At 34.6% G+C, this 20185-nt stretch overlaps 1 protein-coding gene across 5 annotated transcripts in view; it reads left to right on the top strand.

The window, feature by feature from the left end:
• BRWD3 (bromodomain and WD repeat domain containing 3) overlaps positions 1 to 20185 on the top strand; it is a 125627-nt gene that overhangs the window by 95563 nt on the left and 9879 nt on the right. For 4 of the 5 annotated variants that reach the window (XM_004280450.4, XM_049705077.1, XM_033406926.2 and 1 more), the window contains 14 exons: positions 3563 to 3645; positions 4740 to 4851; positions 5797 to 5858; positions 5962 to 6117; positions 7000 to 7120; positions 8132 to 8257; positions 8344 to 8422; positions 13273 to 13329; positions 14420 to 14560; positions 15438 to 15512; positions 16853 to 17002; positions 18322 to 18485; positions 18849 to 18946; positions 19491 to 19649. In XM_004280450.4, the coding sequence (XP_004280498.1) occupies positions 3563 to 3645; positions 4740 to 4851; positions 5797 to 5858; positions 5962 to 6117; positions 7000 to 7120; positions 8132 to 8257; positions 8344 to 8422; positions 13273 to 13329; positions 14420 to 14560; positions 15438 to 15512; positions 16853 to 17002; positions 18322 to 18485; positions 18849 to 18946; positions 19491 to 19649 (1583 nt within the window). The remainder of the gene's footprint in view (positions 1 to 3562; positions 3646 to 4739; positions 4852 to 5796; positions 5859 to 5961; positions 6118 to 6999; positions 7121 to 8131; positions 8258 to 8343; positions 8423 to 13272; positions 13330 to 14419; positions 14561 to 15437; positions 15513 to 16852; positions 17003 to 18321; positions 18486 to 18848; positions 18947 to 19490; positions 19650 to 20185) is intronic. The other variant, XM_033406928.2, reaches the window with a different exon arrangement.

The following is a 20185-nucleotide window of genomic DNA, read 5'->3' as shown; positions in this document are numbered from 1 at the left end:
GATTACAGTTGAAAACTTCCCTAATATGGGAAAGGAAATAGTCAATCAAGTCCAAGAAGCACAGAGAGTCCCATACAGGATAAATCCAAGGAGAAACATGCCAAGACACATATTAATCAAAGTATCAAAAATTAAATACAAAGAAAACATATTAAAAGCAGCAAAGGAAAAACAACAAATAACACACAAGGGAATCCCCATAAGGATAACAGCTGATCTTTCAGCGGAAACTCTGCAAGCCAGAAGGGAGTGGCAGGACATAGAATTAGCAATGAAAAAGGAGAAGTAACAATTGACACTGCACAAATACAAAGGATCATGTGAGATTACTACAAACAACTCTATGCCAATATAATGGACAACCTGGAAGAAATGGACAAATTCTTAGAAATGCACAACCTGCCAAGATGGAACCAGGAAGAAATAGAAAATATGAACAGACCAATCACAAGCACTAAAATTGAAACTGTGATTAAAAATCTTCCAACAAACCCAAGCCCAGGACCAGATGGCTTCACAGGCAAATTCTATCAAACATTTAGAGAAGAGCTAACACCTATCCTTCTCAAACTCTTCCAAAATATAGCAGAGGGAGGAACACTCCCAAACTCATTCTATGAGGCCACCATCACCCTGATACCAAAACCAGACAAAGATGTCACAAAGAAAGAAAAGAACAGGCCAATATCACTGTTGAACATAGATGCAAAAATCCTCAACAAAATACTAGCAAACAGAATCCAACAGCACATTAAAAGGATCATACACCATGATCAAGTCGGATTTATTCCAGGAGTGCAAGAATTCTCAATATACACAAATCAATCAATGTGATACACCATATTAACAAATTGAAGGAGAAAATCCATATGATCTTCTCAATAGATGCAGAGAAAGCTTTCGACAAAATTCACCACCAAATTTATGATAAAAACCCTGGAGAAAGTAGGCATAGAGGAAACTTTCCTCACCATAATGAAGGCCATATATGAAAAACCCACAGCCAACATCGTCCACAATGGTAAAAAACTGAAACCTTTTCCACTAAGATCAGGAACAAGACAAGGTTGCCCACTCTCACCACTATTATTCAACATAGTTTTGGAAGTTTTAGCCACAGCAATCAGAGAAGAAAAAGAAATAAAAGAATCCAAATTGGAAAAGAAGAAGTAAAGCTGTCACTGTTTGCAGATGACATAATACCCTACATAGAGAATCCTAAACAGGCTACCGGAAAACTACTAGAACTAATCAATGAATTTGGTAAAGTAGCAGTATACAAAATTAATGCACAGAAATCTATGACATTCCTATATACTAATGATGAAAAATATGAAAATGAAATTAAGAAAACACTCCCATTTACCATAGCAACAAAAAGAATAAAATATCTAGGAATAAACCTACCTAAGGAGACAATAGCCCTGTATGTAGAAAATTATAAGACACTGATGAAAGAAATGAAAGATGATACAAATAGATGGAGAGATATACCATGTTCTTTAATTGGAAAAATCAACATTGTGAAAATGACTCTACTACCCAAAGCAATCTACGGATTCAATGCAATCCCTATTAAAGTACCACTGGCATTTTTCACAGAACTAGAACAAAAAGTTTCACAATTTGTATGGAAGCACAAACGACCCCGAATAGCTAAAGCAATCTTGAGAACGAAAAACGGAGCTGGAGGAATCAGGCTACCTGACTTCAGACTATACTTCAAAGCTACTGTAATCAAGACCGTATGGTACTGGCACAAAAACAGAAATATAGATCAATGGAACAGGATAGAAAGCCCAGAGATAAACCCATGCACATATGGTCACCTTATCTTTGATAAAGGAGGCAAGAATATACTAGTGGAGAAAAGACAGCCTCTTCAATAAGTGATACTGAGAAAACTGTACAGTTACATGTAAAAGTATGAAAGTAGAACACTCCCTAACACCATACACAAAAATAAACTCAAAATGGATTAAAGACTCAAATGTAAGGCCAGACACTCTCTAACTCTTAGAGGAAAACATAAGCAGAACACTCTATGACATAACTCACAGCAAGATCCTTTTTGACCCACCTCCTAGAGAAATGGAAATAAAAACAAAAGTAAACAAATGGGACCTAATGAAACTTCAAAGCTTTTACACAGCAAAGGAAACCATAAATAAGACCAAAAGACAACCCTCAGAATGGGAGAAAATATTTGCAGATGATGCAACTGACAAAGGATTAATCTTCAAGATTTATAAGCAGCTCATGCAGCTCAATAACAGAAAAACAATGCAATCCAAAAATGGGCAGAAAGCTTCAACAGACATTTCTCCACAGAAGATATACAGATTGCCGACAAACCCATGAAAGAATGCTCAACATCATTAATCATTAGGGAAATACAAAACTACAATGAGATATCATCTCTCACCAGTCAGAATGGCCATCATCAAAAAATCTAGAAACAATAAATGCTGGAGAGGGTGTGGAGAAAAGGAACACGCTTGCACTGCGGTGAGAATGTAAATTGATACAGACACTATGGATAACAGTATGGAGGTTCCTTAAAATACTAAAAATTGTACTACCATATGACCCCATAATCCCACTACTGGGCATATACCCTGAGAAAACCATAATTCAAAAAGAGTCATGTACCAAAATGTTCATTGTGCCTCTATTTACAATAGCCAGGACATGGAAGTAACCTAAGTGTCCATCATTGGATGAATGGATAAAGAAGATGTGGCACATATATGCAATGGAATATTACTCAGCCATAAACATAAACGAAATTGAGTTATTCGTAGTGAGGTGGATGGACCTAGAGTCTGTCATACAGAGTGAAGTAAGTCAGAAAGAGAAAAACAAATACCATATGCTAACACATATATATGGAATCTAAGAAAAAAAAGAAAAAAAAAGATCATGAAGAACCTAGGGGTAAGCCGGGAATAAAGACACAGACCTACTAGAGAATGGACTTGAGGATATGCGGACGGGGAAGGGTAAGCTGAGATTGAGTGAGAGAGTGGCATGGACATATATACACTACCAAACGTAAAATAGATTGCTATTCGGAAGCAGCTGCATAGCACAGGGAGATCAGCTTTGTGGTTTGTGACCACCTAGAGGGGTGGCATAGGGAGGGTGAGAGTTAGGGAGACGCAAGAGGGAAGAGATATGGGAACATATGTGTATGTATAACTGATTTACTTTGTTATAAAGCAGAAACTAACATACCATTGTAAAGCAATTTTACTCCAATAATGATGTTAAAAAAAGGAGAATAAAAACAAGTGAAATAAACCCCAATAAACATACACTGTAATAAAGAAAATAAATTACTTTATGCAAATATTAAAAAAATAATGTCATAAGTAAATATTTAAGCCAAACAGATCAAACAGATGGGGTTTAATTTAAGTAAATGCATTCACAGGGACGTTGAGTTTTGCAACATTTTGCTCAATACTTCCACATTAAGCATATATTCCTGGATGTTTAGAAAGTAACATATACTGTTATATCTGTATACTGAATCATATGTACTTTACTTTCTCCTCAGGTATCATGACATGCCAGATGTCATTGACTTCCTTGTGCTACATCAATTTTATAATGAAGCCAAAGAAAGGAACTGGCAGATTGGTAAGTATAGAATTCTCACTGAATAATTATTGTTTGAAGTAGAGTAAGTAACTATTAAACCAATTTAACAGAAAGAAATTAGTAGACTGAAAAAGCTGTTAGCCAAATTAGAAAAATTAAATTTTTCTTTTCAGTTACGTTTCGGTGATTTTATGAACATTGTAAGTGGCATAAAACCTTTTCTGTGAATACCTACTCTATTAGGATACAAATCTGTATTAAAAAGAAAATCTTGAAATGTCAATGGCCATGAAATGGAGTACTTAACACTTGGGCTCTTAAAAGACCTTTACTGATTGTGGGTTTCTCTCTCCTTTCTCTCTCTCTCTCTCTCTTTCTCTCTGCCCCCCCCACCCCCTCTTCCTCTCCCTCTTCCTCCTCTTCTACCTCTTTCCATCTACCCCTCTGCCCTCCTCCTCTCTCCGTCTCCCCCTCTCCCTTTTTTTCCCTTTCTCTCTTTCCCCTTCTTATTCTCTCCCCCTCTATTCCTCCCCCTTCACTAGCTGTTTAATCTTGGGCAAGATTTTAACCTCTGTTTGCCTCAATTCCATTATCTGTAAAATGGGAATCACATCAGAACATACCTATAAGGTCGATATGAATAAAATGGTACCTGACACAGAGCAACCACTATGTTATTATCTGCTATTAGTACTTTTAAATTCTCCTTTCTTATGTAGGAGAAACATTTTTGTCCACATGGTTGGTTTTGTATTCCTTAGCCATTTAAAGGTACAAAACTAGTATGAAGAGATTTTTAAAAACAAAATGGTGAAACAAAAAATAGAAGAAACAACTGTAGTATCATATGTGCAATACAAAAAGCAGTATGTCTAATGAGCCCAAGTAATTGATAAAAGTTAAATTATATGTGGTAATATGTGATTTATTTCAGAATAATTATTAGCATTTGGAAATCAAAATCCTTGAAGAGGGTAAAATGTAAAATTCACATATATGGAAAACTCAGATTGAAACTTCTAATAATGCTGGATACAATGCTGCTTCTGTATTCAACAAAAACTAGCAATTTAGAGTGGGAACAGAGTGATTATTCTCAAGAGCACTCTTAAGAATTTCTAAAAACATTGTAGGTGATAGATTCCGCAGTATAATAGATGACGCCTGGTGGTTTGGGACCGTGGAGAGTCAGCAGCCTTTTCAACCAGAGTATCCTGATAGTTCTTTCCAGTGTTACAGTGTTCAGTAAGTATATTTATGGTCGTTTACACCTGATATAATACTGTAGTACTATATGGACTTTCTATAAACCCTACCTTACCTAGTCTTTTAAGACTTGTACCTGTAAGGAAGTAATCATAGTACCTTTAAGGAAGAAATTTGTTGATAAACCTTTTGGTCCAATATGCATGCTAACACAAAGCAGGAACTGAAGACTTATTTCTGCCTCCCTTATTCCTGTATTTTCTCGTAAGTATTTCTATTTTAGACAAGAATTACAATTATTATTTCATGAAGAGTACTGAAATTAATTCAGTGTTTAAATTAATTGTTACACCTGGAATATAATACTGAATATTTACATAGTCTTTTATTTAATGGTATGAATTCTAGACAGGAGTGACTGCATTATGTTTGGATGTACTGTTTGTCTACAATTTACTTTTGCTGTTCATGAAATACCAGAGTTGTAAGATTCCTAATAAATAAAGCTTTCTTCTCAAGAATGATAGAACAAATGTTTATTCTGTGAAGATTGACTTTTAGTCTCCATATTGTAGATCAAAAGGGAATAATAAACTTTTGGAGAAGCTATAATACTCAACCTGTTAGAATAAATTAGGTTATCTCATAGAAAGAAGTGATCTATTAAATCGACTTTTTTAACCTGAAAGGAATTTTCCAAAGAGATCTTTTTATTCTGTACCCTGGCTTAACATTGAATGTATGCTTGGTTGGAATTAAAAAAAAAAGCCCAGCAGAACTAAGAGTAAGCTTACAACTCTCTTTCATATTGATGGGCCATGTTTTCTCTATTAGAGGCTTATTATTATCTTTGTGTAAGCAAAGTTGTACTTCAAGGAAACTGTATTGTCCCTTTACAAATTTCACCCCCAAGAAGTAATGCAAATTATGCTAGTATATAAAATGTCATCTGAATTTGATTTGTATCTTGTTATTTTTTAATAGCTGGGACAATAACGAGAGAGAAAAGATGAGTCCCTGGGATATGGAGCCAATTCCAGAAGGAAGTAAATATGCTTTTAAAAAATGAATTATAATTTTTCTAAAAGAAAAATGGCAATAGCATGATTCTAGAAACTAATTATTTCTGATTTTTCACTTTATGCATAGCTGCCTTTCCAGATGAAGTTGGTGCTGGTGTTCCTGTGTCCCAGGAGGAATTGACTGCTTTGCTATACAAACCTCAGGAAGGAGAGTGGGGGGCTCATTCCAGAGATGAGGAATGTGAACGAGTTATTCAGGGCATCAACCACCTTCTTTCCCTGGGTATGGTGAATGTGAAAGAATGTTAGGAAGATGAGAAGGAAAACCAGCAGAATTATAAGTTCTGTAAAAGGAAATGCATTTTCTCACTGTATACTTTTTTTTTTTTTTTTTTTGCGGTATGCGGGCCTCTCACTGTTGTGCCTCTCCCGTTGCGGAGCACAGGCTCCGGACACGCAGGCTCAGCAGCCATGGCTCACGGGCCCAGCCGCTCCGCGGCATGTGGGATCCTCCCGGACCGGGGCACGAACCCGTGTCCCCTGCATCGGCAGGCGGACTCTCAACCACTGCGCCACCAGGGAAGCCCTCTCACTGTATACTTTTAACCCAAGAGGCATGGTGATTCTAGTTTTAATAATAACATTTTTATTTGCTTGGCCAAAGTAATGACTGGCAAACTTTTTCAGTTCTTGGGCTATAATAGTGAAGGCAGCCATATAGGTGTCTTTTACTTTCTTGAGTCATTTTGGCTCTCTAGCTATTCCCTGAGCCTAACTTTGGATCAATATTTTGGTAAAGACAGTGGGTGCAATAATATATTTTACTCCATGACTATTTATATTTTCTGAAGTATATCACGAGACATTTGACATTTATCCAGAAAAGACATAAATTTGAAGCTAAACACAGTTCTCCTTTAATTTTGTCTTGTTTTTACCGATTTGAACCAGTGTATCATGCATTATTGATTCGTAGATAGAATGTCCAAATAAAAAGAATAACATTATAATAGTATTGGTCTAGTTTTTGCATAATTGAATCATCAGCATTTTAGAAATGTAGTATTATATCACCCACCCTTCTTGTTTATATGTGTTTTTGTTTGTTAACATGAAATGTTAGTGTTCTTTATAATTGTCTTTTTTTATTTTGTAAATGTTGTAGATTTTGCCAGCCCTTTTGCTGTTCCAGTGGATCTCAGTGCCTATCCCTTGTATTGTACTGTAGTTGCTTATCCAACTGACCTCAACACCATCAGGCGGAGACTTGAAAATCGCTTTTACAGGTCTGTTTAATATTTATCATTTCCTAAAAGCTTGTATAGTTTTATATCTTTTGCTTTCCTTTTTGCATAATGATACACTGAGATCTTTGTTTTCATAGTGTAAAATAACCGTTCAGAAGACCCACTCCAAAATTTCTCCTGAAAATTTGGAACACTGATTTCCCTTTATTCAGTAGATTTTCACTCTTCCAGGCTAAGAAGGGGTATGGACAGCGAGGAAATTATGACTAGCAGAAGTCACATATGAAACAAAAACTACAGTTAATTTTAACTTATTAAAAGCAGATTAAGTAGTTTGTGGATTCATCTTGATTATGGTGCTCCAGGGACTTGGAGCATGTTTTAAATCCCCTGTTGGGGAATTAGGCAGCAGTTAATTAGATTTAATTACCAGTCCCAAAATGTGTTTAGAAAAAGCCAAGTTATTTTTTCCTTGGTTTTGGTTGGGAGTGGGGTGATTATGGGAAGGCAGTGGAGGGCAGCTTTTGGTACCTCTCTCACCCTAGAGTCTACTGTGTCCTAACCACAATTATTCCATGAAATGGTTATAAATATAACCAGTTGGGTGTATTTTATATCTTTACCTATAATTTCATTCAATAATATATATCATAAAAGCAATGAGGTAAAAATCTGTCCTTTTTGTTTTTTGCTTTTCTCTGAAAACGAAACATTCTTCTGTTGATTTATCAAAGCAGTATTTGTTTGTTTTTGTTACTTTGACCTTGGTCAAATCGCTATTTACCCACAATGTCGTGGGTCAGTTCTTTTCCAAGTTTTCATATCCAAGTTTATAGTCCAGTGGTTCTGAACTCTTGCCTGTGCTTCAAATACTCTAACTATATACCTTTATTAGTGCACATTAGTCACACACATATATTGAGTCACATACATATATCTGAACACCTTTGACATATCATGATTAAATGCCTAGTTGTTCTATGTTGTCTAATCCTAGAATAGACTTTAAATGTATCAACCAAGAGTAACAGGGTATTTTTTCTTTCATAGGAGAATATCAGCATTAATGTGGGAAGTACGCTACATTGAGCATAATGCTAGGACTTTCAATGAGCCAGACAGTCCTATAGTTAAAGCAGCCAAAATTGTAACTGATGTCTTACTTCGCTTTATTGGGTAAGAAGAAGTTTTATCTCCCATAGAGGCTGACTTCTGACTTCTAAAATTTATTGAAATGTATTTTAACTTATCTGTCTTATCAGGGATCAGAGCTGTACTGATATACTGGATACTTATAATAAAATTAAAGCAGAAGAACTAAACAGTACTGATGCAGAGGAGGTAAGAATCACAGCATGATTAGTAGGCATAAATTCCTTTTCTGTCATTTAAAGTACAATAAGTATTATATGTAAGTGTTAAAACTAACTATAGGGGCTTCCCTGGTGGCGCAGTGGTTGAGAGTCCGCCTGCCGATGCAGGGGACACGGGTTTGTGCCCCGGTCTGGGAGGATCCCACATGCCGCGGAGCGGCTGGGCCCATGAGCCATGGCCGCTGAGCCTGCGTGTCCGGAGCCTGTGCTCTGCAATGGGAGAGGCCACAACAGTGAGAGGCCTGTGTACAGAAAAAAAAAAAAAAAAAAAAAACTAACTATAAGCAGTGAAGCTGATTTCTGAAAGCTGGCTGAACACCTGCATCTTTTTGTATTAAACTCTTTAACCTATATGTAGATAATATATACCAAAAATGTAGTGTGCTACAGCCAGAGAGAGGTGGTCAGTCATCCTTTTTGACACAGTGGGTTTCTGTGATGAGAAATCAATACTTTATTTTCCAGCCCTTGAAAACAGGACAAAGCACTAATCAGTGTTTTAAAAGAATGGTTAGTTGATGGTAGTTTCAGTAGGGATTAATTTTCTACACAGTATATATAAAATTTTAAAGTATTTTATAATTTTAAACTTGAAAGTCTACATTTTTAGTACTTTAGTACTTTCATGGAATTGCTATTTGATTTCCTTTACGAAAATTTGCAAACATAAATCAGTTTTTCTTAATGAAATGGAATTAGTATTGTCAGTAGACCCTCACATATCTTATTTCCCCACCCAGTCATATCCCTAATTTACATTAAGCTATTTGTGACTAGAGGCTATGATAGAAGCAAAAACCAAGATAAAAGGCTTAAACAGTAATGAAAAGTGATAATTCAAAAATATTTAATGGAAAACAATTCATCCCAGGGATGAGTGACTCAGATATGCTGGATTTTATTGCAGTGGCTATTATTGTACAGAGGTATTTTACATGTTTATATTTTCTGTACTGTTAATTCCCAGAATGGTAAATCTCCAGTGTTTTTATTTTTTTTATTTATTTTTTCCCCCATGTTTTTAAATTTTACAAAAATGTATTTGACTATAAAATGTTGTAAGTATTATTGAAGTTAAATGTTATTTACATATTAAGGAAAACTCAGATATACCAATTAGATATTATCCTCCTGAAACTAATGAAAAATTTATCATTCTTATTCCTAATATTTTCTCTGACCTTTCATATAAATGCATTTTGATTCAGAATTTGATGTAGCAAGAATACCTCCTCAAAGTAGCATTACTTGGATTAGAATAGGAAATTAAAGTAAAATGTAATTCAGCAACCTTACTTTTCCTTTCTTCCTCCCTCCCTCCCTCTCTCCCTCCCTCCCTCTCTCCCTTCCTCCCTCCCTCCCTCCTTCCCTTCCTTCCTTTCTTTCAACATTTAGGTTCTACTCTTTAAGTAAATTGCAGTTGTACAATACAGTGTTATCAATTATAGTCACCATGGTTTACATTAGATCCTTATATCCTCAGACCTTATTCATCTTCTAGCTGGAAGTTTGTATCCTTTTACCACCCTCTCCATATTCCCCCCCACCATCTGGTCCACCACCCAACCGCTTTTCTGTACTCTGTTTCTATGAGTTTGACTTTCCCTTTTTTTAAAGATTCTACATATGAGTGATACCTTGCAGTATTTGTCTTTCTTTGTCTGACTTATTTCACTTAGCATAATGCCCTCAAGGTCCATCTGCATTGTCACAAATGGCAGAATTACCTTCTTTCTTAAGGCTGAATAATATTCCATTGTGTATATATATATATACCATATCTTCTCTGTCCATTCATCTGTTGACAGACAGATTGTTTCCATATCTTAGCTATTGTGAATAATACTGCAATGAACATGGGAGTACAACTTTATATCTTTGATATCTTGTTTTTATTTCCTTTAGATATATACCCATAAGTGACATTGCTGGATCATATGGTAGTTCTGTTTTTAATTTTTTGAGGAACCTCCATACTGTTTTCCATAGTGGCTGTACCGATTTACATTACTACCAACAGTGCACAAGGACTCTCTTTTCTCCACATCCTCGCCAGCACTTGTTATTTCTTTGTCTATTTGATAATAACCATTCTAACAGGTGTGAGGTGATATTTCACTGTGGTTTTCTGGTTTTCCTTTGCTTTTCCCTGATGATTAGTGATGTTGAGTGCCTTTTCATGTACCCGTTTGTCGTTTGGATGTCTCCTTTGAAAAATGTCTATTCAGTTTCTCTGCCCATTTTTTAATTGGATTATTTGTTCTTTTGCTATCAAGTTGTTTATATCTTTTGGATATTAACCCCTATCAAATATATGATTTGCAAATATTTTCTCCCATTTGGTATATTGCCTTTCATTTTGTTGATGGTTTTCTTTACTGTGCAGAAGCTTTCTAGTCTGATGTAGTTCCACTTGTTTATTTTTGCTTTTGTTGCCTTTTATTACCTTTGCATTTTGTCACATCCAAAAACATCATTGTCAAGACCAATGTCAAGCAGCTTACACCCCTGTGTTTTCTCTTAGGAGTTGTTTTTTTTTTGTTTTTTTTTTGCGGTACGCGGGCTTCTCACTGTTGCGGCCTCTCCTGTTGTGGAGCACAGGCTCCAGACGCACAGGCTCAGCGGCCATGGCTCACGGGCCCAGCCACTCCGCGGCATGTGGGATCTTCCTGGACCGGGACACGAACCCGTGTCCCCTGCCTCGGCAGGCGGACTCTCAACCACTGCACCACCAGGGAAGCCCTCTCTTAGGAGCTTTATGGTTTCATGTCTTACATCCAAGTCCTTAATCCATTTTGAGTTGTGTTTAATGTATGGTGTAAGATAGGTGTCCAGTTCCATTCTTTTGCAGGTGGATATCCACTTTTCCCAGCACAATTTATTGAAGAAACTATCCTTTCCCTATTTTATATTCTTGGCTCCTCTGTTGTAAATTAATTGACCAATATGCATGGGTTTATTTCTGTGCTCTATTCTGTTCCATTGATCTGTGTGTTTTATGTCAATACCATACTCTTGTGATTACTATATCTTTGTAATATAGTTTGGTATCAGGAGGTGTGATGCCTCCAGCTCTGTTCTTCTTTCTCAAGATTGCTATTAGAATTCTTTTATATGGTTCCATATGAATTTTAAGATTATTTTCTATTTCTGCAAAAAATGCTGTTGGAAATTGTGTTGAATCTGTATATTGCTTTGAGTAGTACAGACATTTTAACGATATTAATTTTTCCAATCCATGAGCATGGAAAAAAATTTCCATTTATTTGTGTATTCTTCTGTTTCATCAATGTATTATAGTTTTCAGTGTCCAGATCTTTCAACTCCTTGGTTAAATTTATTCCTAGGTATTTTATTCTTTTTGATGCAATTATAAATGGCATTATTTTCTTAATTTCTCTTTCTGATAGCCCATTATTAGTGTATAGAAACACAACTTATTTTTGTATATTGATTTTGTATCCTGCAACTTTACTGAATTTGTTGATTAGTTCTAGCAGTTTTTTGGTGGAGTATTTAGAGTTTTCTATATGTAATATTATGTCATCTGCTAACAGAGACAGTATTACTTCTTCCTTTTTAATTTGGATGTCTTTTGTTTTTCTTGACTAATTGTTCTAGCTAGGGCTTCCAATACTATGTTAAATAAAATAAAAGAGTGGACATCCTTGTCTCGTTCCTGATCTTAGAGGAAAAGCTTTTGGGTTTTTTTCCATTGACCATGAAGTTAGCTGTGAGTTTGTCATATATGGCCTTTATTATGTTGAAATAAAATCTATACCTATTTTGTTATATCTTTTGGATATTAACCCCCCAGGGAGTTTTTATCATGGATGGATGTTGCTCACCTCAGAATGGCACTCTGGGTTAGAATAGAAAATTAAAGTAAAATGTAATTCAGCAATTTTAGAAAGGGAAACCAATGGCTCATGAGCTACTTTGCTTTCTTTTTTTAAAAAAAATTTATTGGGGTATAGTTGATTTGCAATGTTGTGTTAGTTTCAGGTGTACAGCAAAGTGAATCTGTTATACATATACCTATATCCACTCTTTTTTAGATTATTTTCCCATATAGGCCATTACAGAGTACTGAGTACAGTTCCCTGTGCTAGGCAGTAGGTCCTTATTAGTTATCTATTTTATATATAGTAGTGTGTATATGTCAATCCCAATCTTCCAATTTATCCCTCCCCCACCCTTACCCGCCTGGTAACCATAAGTTTATTTTCTACATCTGTAACTCTATTTCTGTTTTGTAGATAAGTTCACTTGTAGCCATTTTCTAGATTCTCTGAGGCATTACCAGTGTGCTTCACCATCACCAAGTTAATAGTGGTGTGTGGGCCTTGCCTCTTTGTATTAAAAAACTAACCCTCAGAGGGATACTTAACTGAATCTTATGTTTTAATACACATTCATATTTTCCCTATAGAAAAGAGATATATTTCTTGAAGTAGCAAAAGATTAATCATGAGTAATTCATGATTATAGTATATTAAATTATCATGTCATATAAAATAAGTTTCTTTAAAAAATACTAACATTTAGGTACAACTTTAGATACCAATCATTGTACTTTCCCCCTCATTTCCTATTCTGATTTAAAGAGAAACCTCATTTACTCTTCTTTTCCCAGTATATTTTCCAACTTGTATATAGCATGTAGGTGAAGTTTGGAGTGAGTCTCCCTCTCACCTTTGTTCTGTTGCCTGCTCCAATGAGGGAGTTAATTGTGATTATATTTGCCATTTCTTTGTAAATTTGTAAAAGACTGAATATAACTTAATATCTTCTCCCACTCTTCCTTTTTAATTTTAGGATACAGAAATGGTTGATTTAGATTCAGATGGTCCTGGTACTTCATCTGGAAGAAGGGTAAGTGGATAAATGAACTGCTGATAAGAAAAAAATTCAGGCTTCCTGTGTCAGGGATCCCTAAGACCAACTCCACATATTTGGAGAGTTGCTAGAAAGACTTATGGAACTCAGTATATATACTTGTTAACTCATCGCTAAGGTTTATGACAGTGACACAGTAAGGATACACAGCTGGATCACAAGGAAAAAGATACAGGCAGAGTCTGGAGGAATCCATGTGCAGGTTTCTTTATGTTCTCTCTCTCCTCTGAAGGGCCACACAGAGTACATTCTTTTCCCACAGTGAAAATGTAGCAACATGTGTGTGATTAGAGACTGATCTCCCAAAGAATTTATTGGGAGTTTGTTATGTAGACCCCATCTAGCTAGCACATGCCAAGATTCCAGATTCACAGAAAGCAGGAAAGCATAGGAAATGTACAGGAAAGTGAATGTTCAGCACAAGTGACATTCTTTGTACAAACAGTGTGGGCACAGTAAACCACCTTTATTATTTAGAAAAGAGTTCAAGTACCAGGTTCCTAGATGCCAGTCAAGGGCCAACCTTATAAGCAAGCCCTGCTAAAGATAGCCTCAGGTCTGTTATGTTAACTCTGTTCTGCACACTTCTCCTCTATGATAATTAGACAAACATTTGTTGTATATAAGGAAAATGTTCCCTTTCAAATACTGAAACAGATTGTATAAAAAAGGCATCAAATAGTAAAGGCAAGAATATATTATGACCACAAAGGATTTACTTAAGAATATATATATTGTTCAATTGTTATTTTGAGAAAATTACAGTGCCATTGTCAAATATTCTTAACTAGTAGCAAAGACTAAGGTATTAAAATTATTGACCTTGTAGATTTTCTTAAAATGAGAATTCAGAATGCTAGAATTATTGCTGTTTCTAAGAATATAATATCCAGTTTTTACTTGTTTATATTTTTGCCAGGGAGAATGATGTTTAATCTAAACTAAGAAATTTTTAAATAGCAGCTGCTCTATCTTATATAGATATATATTAACAGAGGAAGACAGGAAAAAATCAATGAAGACTTAAGGAAAGAGCTTTTAGATATAATTCTTTTAAAATCTACAGGTCAAATGCCGAGGCAGAAGACTGTCTTTAAAGTGTAATCCTGATGCTTGGAGAAAACAATGCACAGAACTGTTGGGCCTCATTTATGAACGTGAAGACTCAGAGCCATTTCGACAGCCATCTGATCCTCTTTCCTACCCAGTAAGTATAGTTATTTAACTAATTACCAATATGTAATTTCCCATGAATGTCCATGCTAAGTTCTAGTTAAGAGCCCTTTCCCCCCTTTCTTCCTTCCTTCCTTCTTCCTTCTTTGTTTGTGTATCTTTGAATTGTGAAAGTGTGTAGTGTGATTAGTCATGACTTTTTAAAATGCCTGACATGTACTTTGTAAATTACACAGTTGTAAACCAAATTTTAATCTAAACATCTTTGCATTTCCTTGCTGCTTTTATTTTGCCTATTTGTTTAATGCATTTTATTAACTTCTAATAAACTTCTACACACTGGAGACCCTTGATAACATATGTCAGCCCTATTTAATTTACAATAAATAAGTTATTAAATATGATCACTTAGAGTAATCAATATACCATATTACTTTTCATCAAAGATAAAAGCATGAGAACTTAAATTACAGGATACCTTTTCTAGGAGTATATCTATTTACATGTTGAATAACCTTTTAGTATAGATAGCAAATCTGTTTTAGCTTTTTCAGAAAAAAGGTACAGCAATATTTCAGAAATACATCAAACTATCCTCTGAAATTAGTAAACATCAATATTCTCTGCATAAACAGGTTTCAGTTGGGAAAAAATATTATTCCAATAAGGAACAAAATTACATTCAACAAAACGATTTGTTTTTGTAGGGGGTTTAGGTAGAATAAATTAGTTTTGTATTTTTCATGGTAGAGGAGAATGGTGAATGTAGAATTCCTTCATCTTAAATTATAGTTAGTAAAAACATAATTCCTATTTATGGATCTTTGAGCTTTAAATCATAATTGCATTGCAAGTCTTGATATTTTGTTATGGTGGTCTGGAAATACAATATATCTTCTTTACCCTAATAGGGCCGTCAAGAGCAAGAGGGCGAATCCTCTGAGTCAGTTATTCCAGAACGACAACAAGATCCATCTCTTTGTGAGGTAGGCCTAGTAGTCTCTTAAAAGGCATATATGTTCTAGTTGTTTGTGTGTTGTTTTACTTTTTTAAATCCCCATACTGTAAACAAACCTTTTATAATTTATAAAGCTATTTTTCAACTTTGCTTACTATCTTTTTACCTTTGTTTGAGATTTTGGTTGTTTATTTTTTGTCTTTTAAACAACACATGCTCTGGAGAGTTCTTTGTAGCATCTGGGTAGATGTTTGTTTCTATAGTTCTAAAGCTACTGTAGCAGAGTAGAAAACATCAATTACACAACATAATTGTGTCTGTAACTGCAGCTGATTGTTCCCAGTGGGACTTTATTCAGCAGGCTGACTGGGTCTTTTGAGTTTTGGTCACTGTATTGCATGAAGTTCCAATATTTTTTCTCTATGAAAATCTTTGTTTCATAAGCCATATTATGTTGGAATACACTTTGGTTTTTATGATTTAAGCAAAAAAATTTAAGAAGATACATTAAGATCAACTGTGATTTCTCATACTTTGAAAAATACTTTCTCTTTTTATAATACCTTTCTTCTGCCCCTTCATCTGGCCCTTTGGCTTCTCTTTTGAGAGAAATGTTGTGCTTTTATTTCTTAATGATTCTAAGTAGGATGAAGGATCTAATATTGACTATGGTTTTCACTCCAGAACATGTTTATTATTGGTGGTTGTGGTATACATAAGTATAAATTTCAGATGTAATTCCATATGATAACCCTAGGAATATCTTAACTAGACTTGAAAGATTTAGATTAAAATAGAAAGAATCTTCTCCTACCCCTAACTAATAAAGATCAAACTAATCATGAATCTGAGACTGAAGACTTTAGATGAAGCACAAGTGTCACATTTATTTAAAAACAAAAAGGAGAAAGGCACAAACATGGCCAATTTGATTTTGACCTTCAACTAATGACAGTTTAGGTAGAATGCCCTCATGCCAACTCCCTGGCACATTGCTCAATGAAAGTAGAAGATGGGATTATTCACACAGAATTAAATAGTTCCATGTCACAAATTAGCTACCTATTTCCAAGATATTCCCATCTATGTAGAGATGAAGCCAGTGGCTGTGGATTTTCTGTTCTGTCCCTTGAGAGAGTCATATGGTTTTCTATTGAAGGGTGAGGGCTAAGACCCTCCCACAGACCCCTGCTGTTTCCCTGAGCCACCAAAAGACCTCTATTAAATGGATGGTTTGGGACTACAAAGAGGTAACTGGCAGATTGAAGAGCAGTGTGTTTGTTTCATGATGATGCAAATCTCAGTCCCATTGTATTATGTAGTGTTGTTACTCAGCCTGTGTGTTTAATAACACATTCTTCTTTGTAGGATTGTCATGTTATAGACACTCCTATGGACTTCAGCACTGTGAAAGAAACTTTGGAAGCAGGAAACTATGGTAGTCCTCTGGAATTTTATAAGGATGTTCGCCAAATATTCAGCAACTCCAAAGCTTATACCTCTAATAAAAAGTCAAGGGTATGAAAAAAACAATATTAGGTGGATTAATTACCTAAGTGTTTAGTTATATATATCAGGCAATTTTCTTTCACCAGTTTTAAAATTGCTAAACAAGTATGTACTACCATTCTGACACAGTTTCTAAAGTTTGATTCTCAGTACTTTCTCTGAAACAGTTTATTAAGCATGCATTAAAGATACATTTAGCATAGTCATTCTGAAATTAAGCCCTACTTCCTTTCTCCTACCTGCCTCTTCTTTACTCTTAAGTAATACCTGTATTTGCCAGAGAGAAGTCAAGGAAAGGAGTGGTAGAAATTTGAGTACTCTTTAATATGTCCAATAAATAATTTGATAAATAAAAGTGGTTGACAGGATTAATTTATATGAAATATTTAGATTAGCTCTGAATATTTATGTTCCCTTTATTATAACAAATTAGTGAACTATATTGGGAAATTATAACTGTTTATTCATACTCACATTTAATACTTTCTCTGTGTTTTGTCAGCACTTAAACATCTTGAGAACAAAAAAGTAATAATTTTTGTGTTTTCTAATCACTAGTAACTGATTAACTTTTAAATCAATTGCGCAGTAGGTATATACATGCTCACTTCCACTTCATATGAAATGAATTTTCACTGATTTCTGTACACATAATTTTTCACACTTGATTTATTTTCTACGTTTACATGTGTACTGATAAATGTTTGTATAATCTTTAAACAGTAGGTTTTATATTTTGAAGCCTTTTTAAAAATATATATTATGAACATTTTTCCATCTTATTATTACTCTTTGAAAACAGAAGAGTAGGTGGTTTTGTGTAGGTGGTTTTGTGTTGTTTAACCAGCGTCCTGGTGCTAGAGATTTAGGTTGTTTTTAGTTTTTCACTTTAAATGGATAATGCTGTGGCTAACATCTTTAACATCCTTGAACGTAATTATTTTGTGTGTGTAATTCTCTGATATTTCCTTAGGATAAATTCCTAAAGATTAAATTATTAGCCAAAGGATGTATATATTTTAAGGTTTTTGGCAAATATTGCAGATTGTCCTTAGTATGTTGTTCAGGTTAAAATACCCACTGGCAATGTATAAGAATGTTTTTTCCTCCCCTTTCCAACATTGTATATTATCTTTTAAAAATCTTTATTAATTTGTAGGTAAAAATGGTATTTTGTTTTAGTTCTTCAGGAAGAATTTTTCAAGTGTAAGAAGCACATATATTATGTCTGAAAGGATGATGTTGATATTGTTCAGGCATGTTTATAACCTGTTATTTTTATATAATTAAAGTAGTTGGTAAAACAAGACTAATTTCTACCTTTTCAGATCTATAGCATGACATTGCGATTATCTGCCTTATTTGAAAGTCATATTAAAAATATCATCTCTGAATATAAGTCAGCAATCCAGAGTCAGAAGAGGAGAAGGCCACGGTACAGAAAACGTCTAAGAAGCAGCAGCAGTTCATTATCTAGTAGCAGAGCTCCTAGGTATATTACATTGACATAACAGTTTAGTTTTCAAAGCATCTTGTATGTATTACCTCACTTCTTAAAGTTTATTGACTACTTTGAGGGAATCCAAGAGATTTTTTTGTTGTTGTTAGAACTCTTATGCCTGTGTAAAGGTGGAGCTGGTAACCCAAAGCTTTTTTAAATGGATTTTACTATACCAAAACCTTTTTTTTTTAATTTTAATGATTGAAATTTAACTTTGTCCTATTACCAATTTGAATTATTTCACTTAAATTATATTGCATTTCTTCTTTGCTTAGCTTAAGCATTTTGTATCATACTATCATAATATATTGCTAATAGAAAAATTTGTTCATTATTATATATTTTTACTTATAGTCCAAAAGGGAAACAGAAACAAATGAAGTTACAGCCTAAAAATGACCAGAATACCTCAGTGTCTTATGCCAGGACTAGCTCTCCTTTCTCATCTCCTGGTAAATATGTCTTTTGTTTTTGGTGTTCTGTATTTTAGTTTAACTAAAGAATATAGAAGAGGCAGCATGGTTTATAATGCAAGGAGCAGTGGATTTGGATGTATCAATAGAAAAATTGCATTTTATCCCCAGTTCTCTGTGGCCCTGGGTAAGACATTAGGTCATAGGACTTAGTTTCTTCATTTTTAAAGTAAGGGTGTTAAGACTAGATGAATTTTAAAGTCACTTAGTTTTAAAATTATGTGACTTTATGATTTTTAACATCTGTAATATCTCATACCACTCATCTATAATATACTTGCCAACCTAAGAGTTGAAGATTCATAATGTGGGGAGGTGGTTTTCTTGGACAAGTTTTTCTGACAAACTGCTTGAAAGCTTAATGATGTAATAAAACATTTGTTCTCAAAATATTCATATTTTCTTTAAACAATTTGTAATTTTGATGTTAGAGTGAAATAACTGAGATATAGTTTTAAAAACAGCCTGTTAAATTTTTCTGAAAACATAATTATGTTAACATTACAATCTTTTTAAATGTAAGTTTCAGATGCTGCTGAAGGGCTGTCACTGTATTTACTTGATGATGAACTGGATGGGCCATTTTCTTCATCGAGCTTCAGTGGATATAGCCGAAGTGGAAATAGCCATGACCCAGGGAAAGCCAAATCATTTCGAAATAAAGTTTTGCCGATTAAACAAGGTAAGAAATAAATATGGACAGGGCATTTATTCTTTGTTCCTTTATGATGGCAGACAAATCATTTAAAAGCTGATATATTTAGGTAGTAAAAATTAGCATGTTCTTATAGTTAATGAGGATTTCAATATTGTCAGACTTGAGTCAGATAGGATTTCATATGCAGATTTCCAAACATATCTTAGTCTTTTAAAATAAAATTTAAAATGAGTAGGGAGAAAAAACTAAATGAAGAGATCTTTCCCCAAGCACGTAAAACTAGACTGTTTGACACATTTAGGGCTTTTCATATTATTAAACCATATTAATAAGAGAGGAAAAAAATCCAAAATCACCTTTAAATAGGCCTCATATTTTTGGGGGCTACCCCAATTTTACAAAAGGGTTTGTGTTGAAAAGTGAGCCTTCTTTCAGTCAACATCCACTTCTAAAACCTTCCTTTGGTTTCCCAGTTATGTTACTCAGATATTCTCTTCCTTCAGGGGCCTGCTGTCTCAATAATTCAGGGGTTTTCAGACTGTTCTACCTATTTCTGGGTA

Source organism: Orcinus orca, chromosome X, assembly GCF_937001465.1.
Source record: "Orcinus orca chromosome X, mOrcOrc1.1, whole genome shotgun sequence".
Classification (NCBI taxonomy): Eukaryota; Metazoa; Chordata; class Mammalia; order Artiodactyla; family Delphinidae; genus Orcinus; species Orcinus orca.
This window is presented reverse-complemented; position numbering and strand designations above follow the sequence as displayed.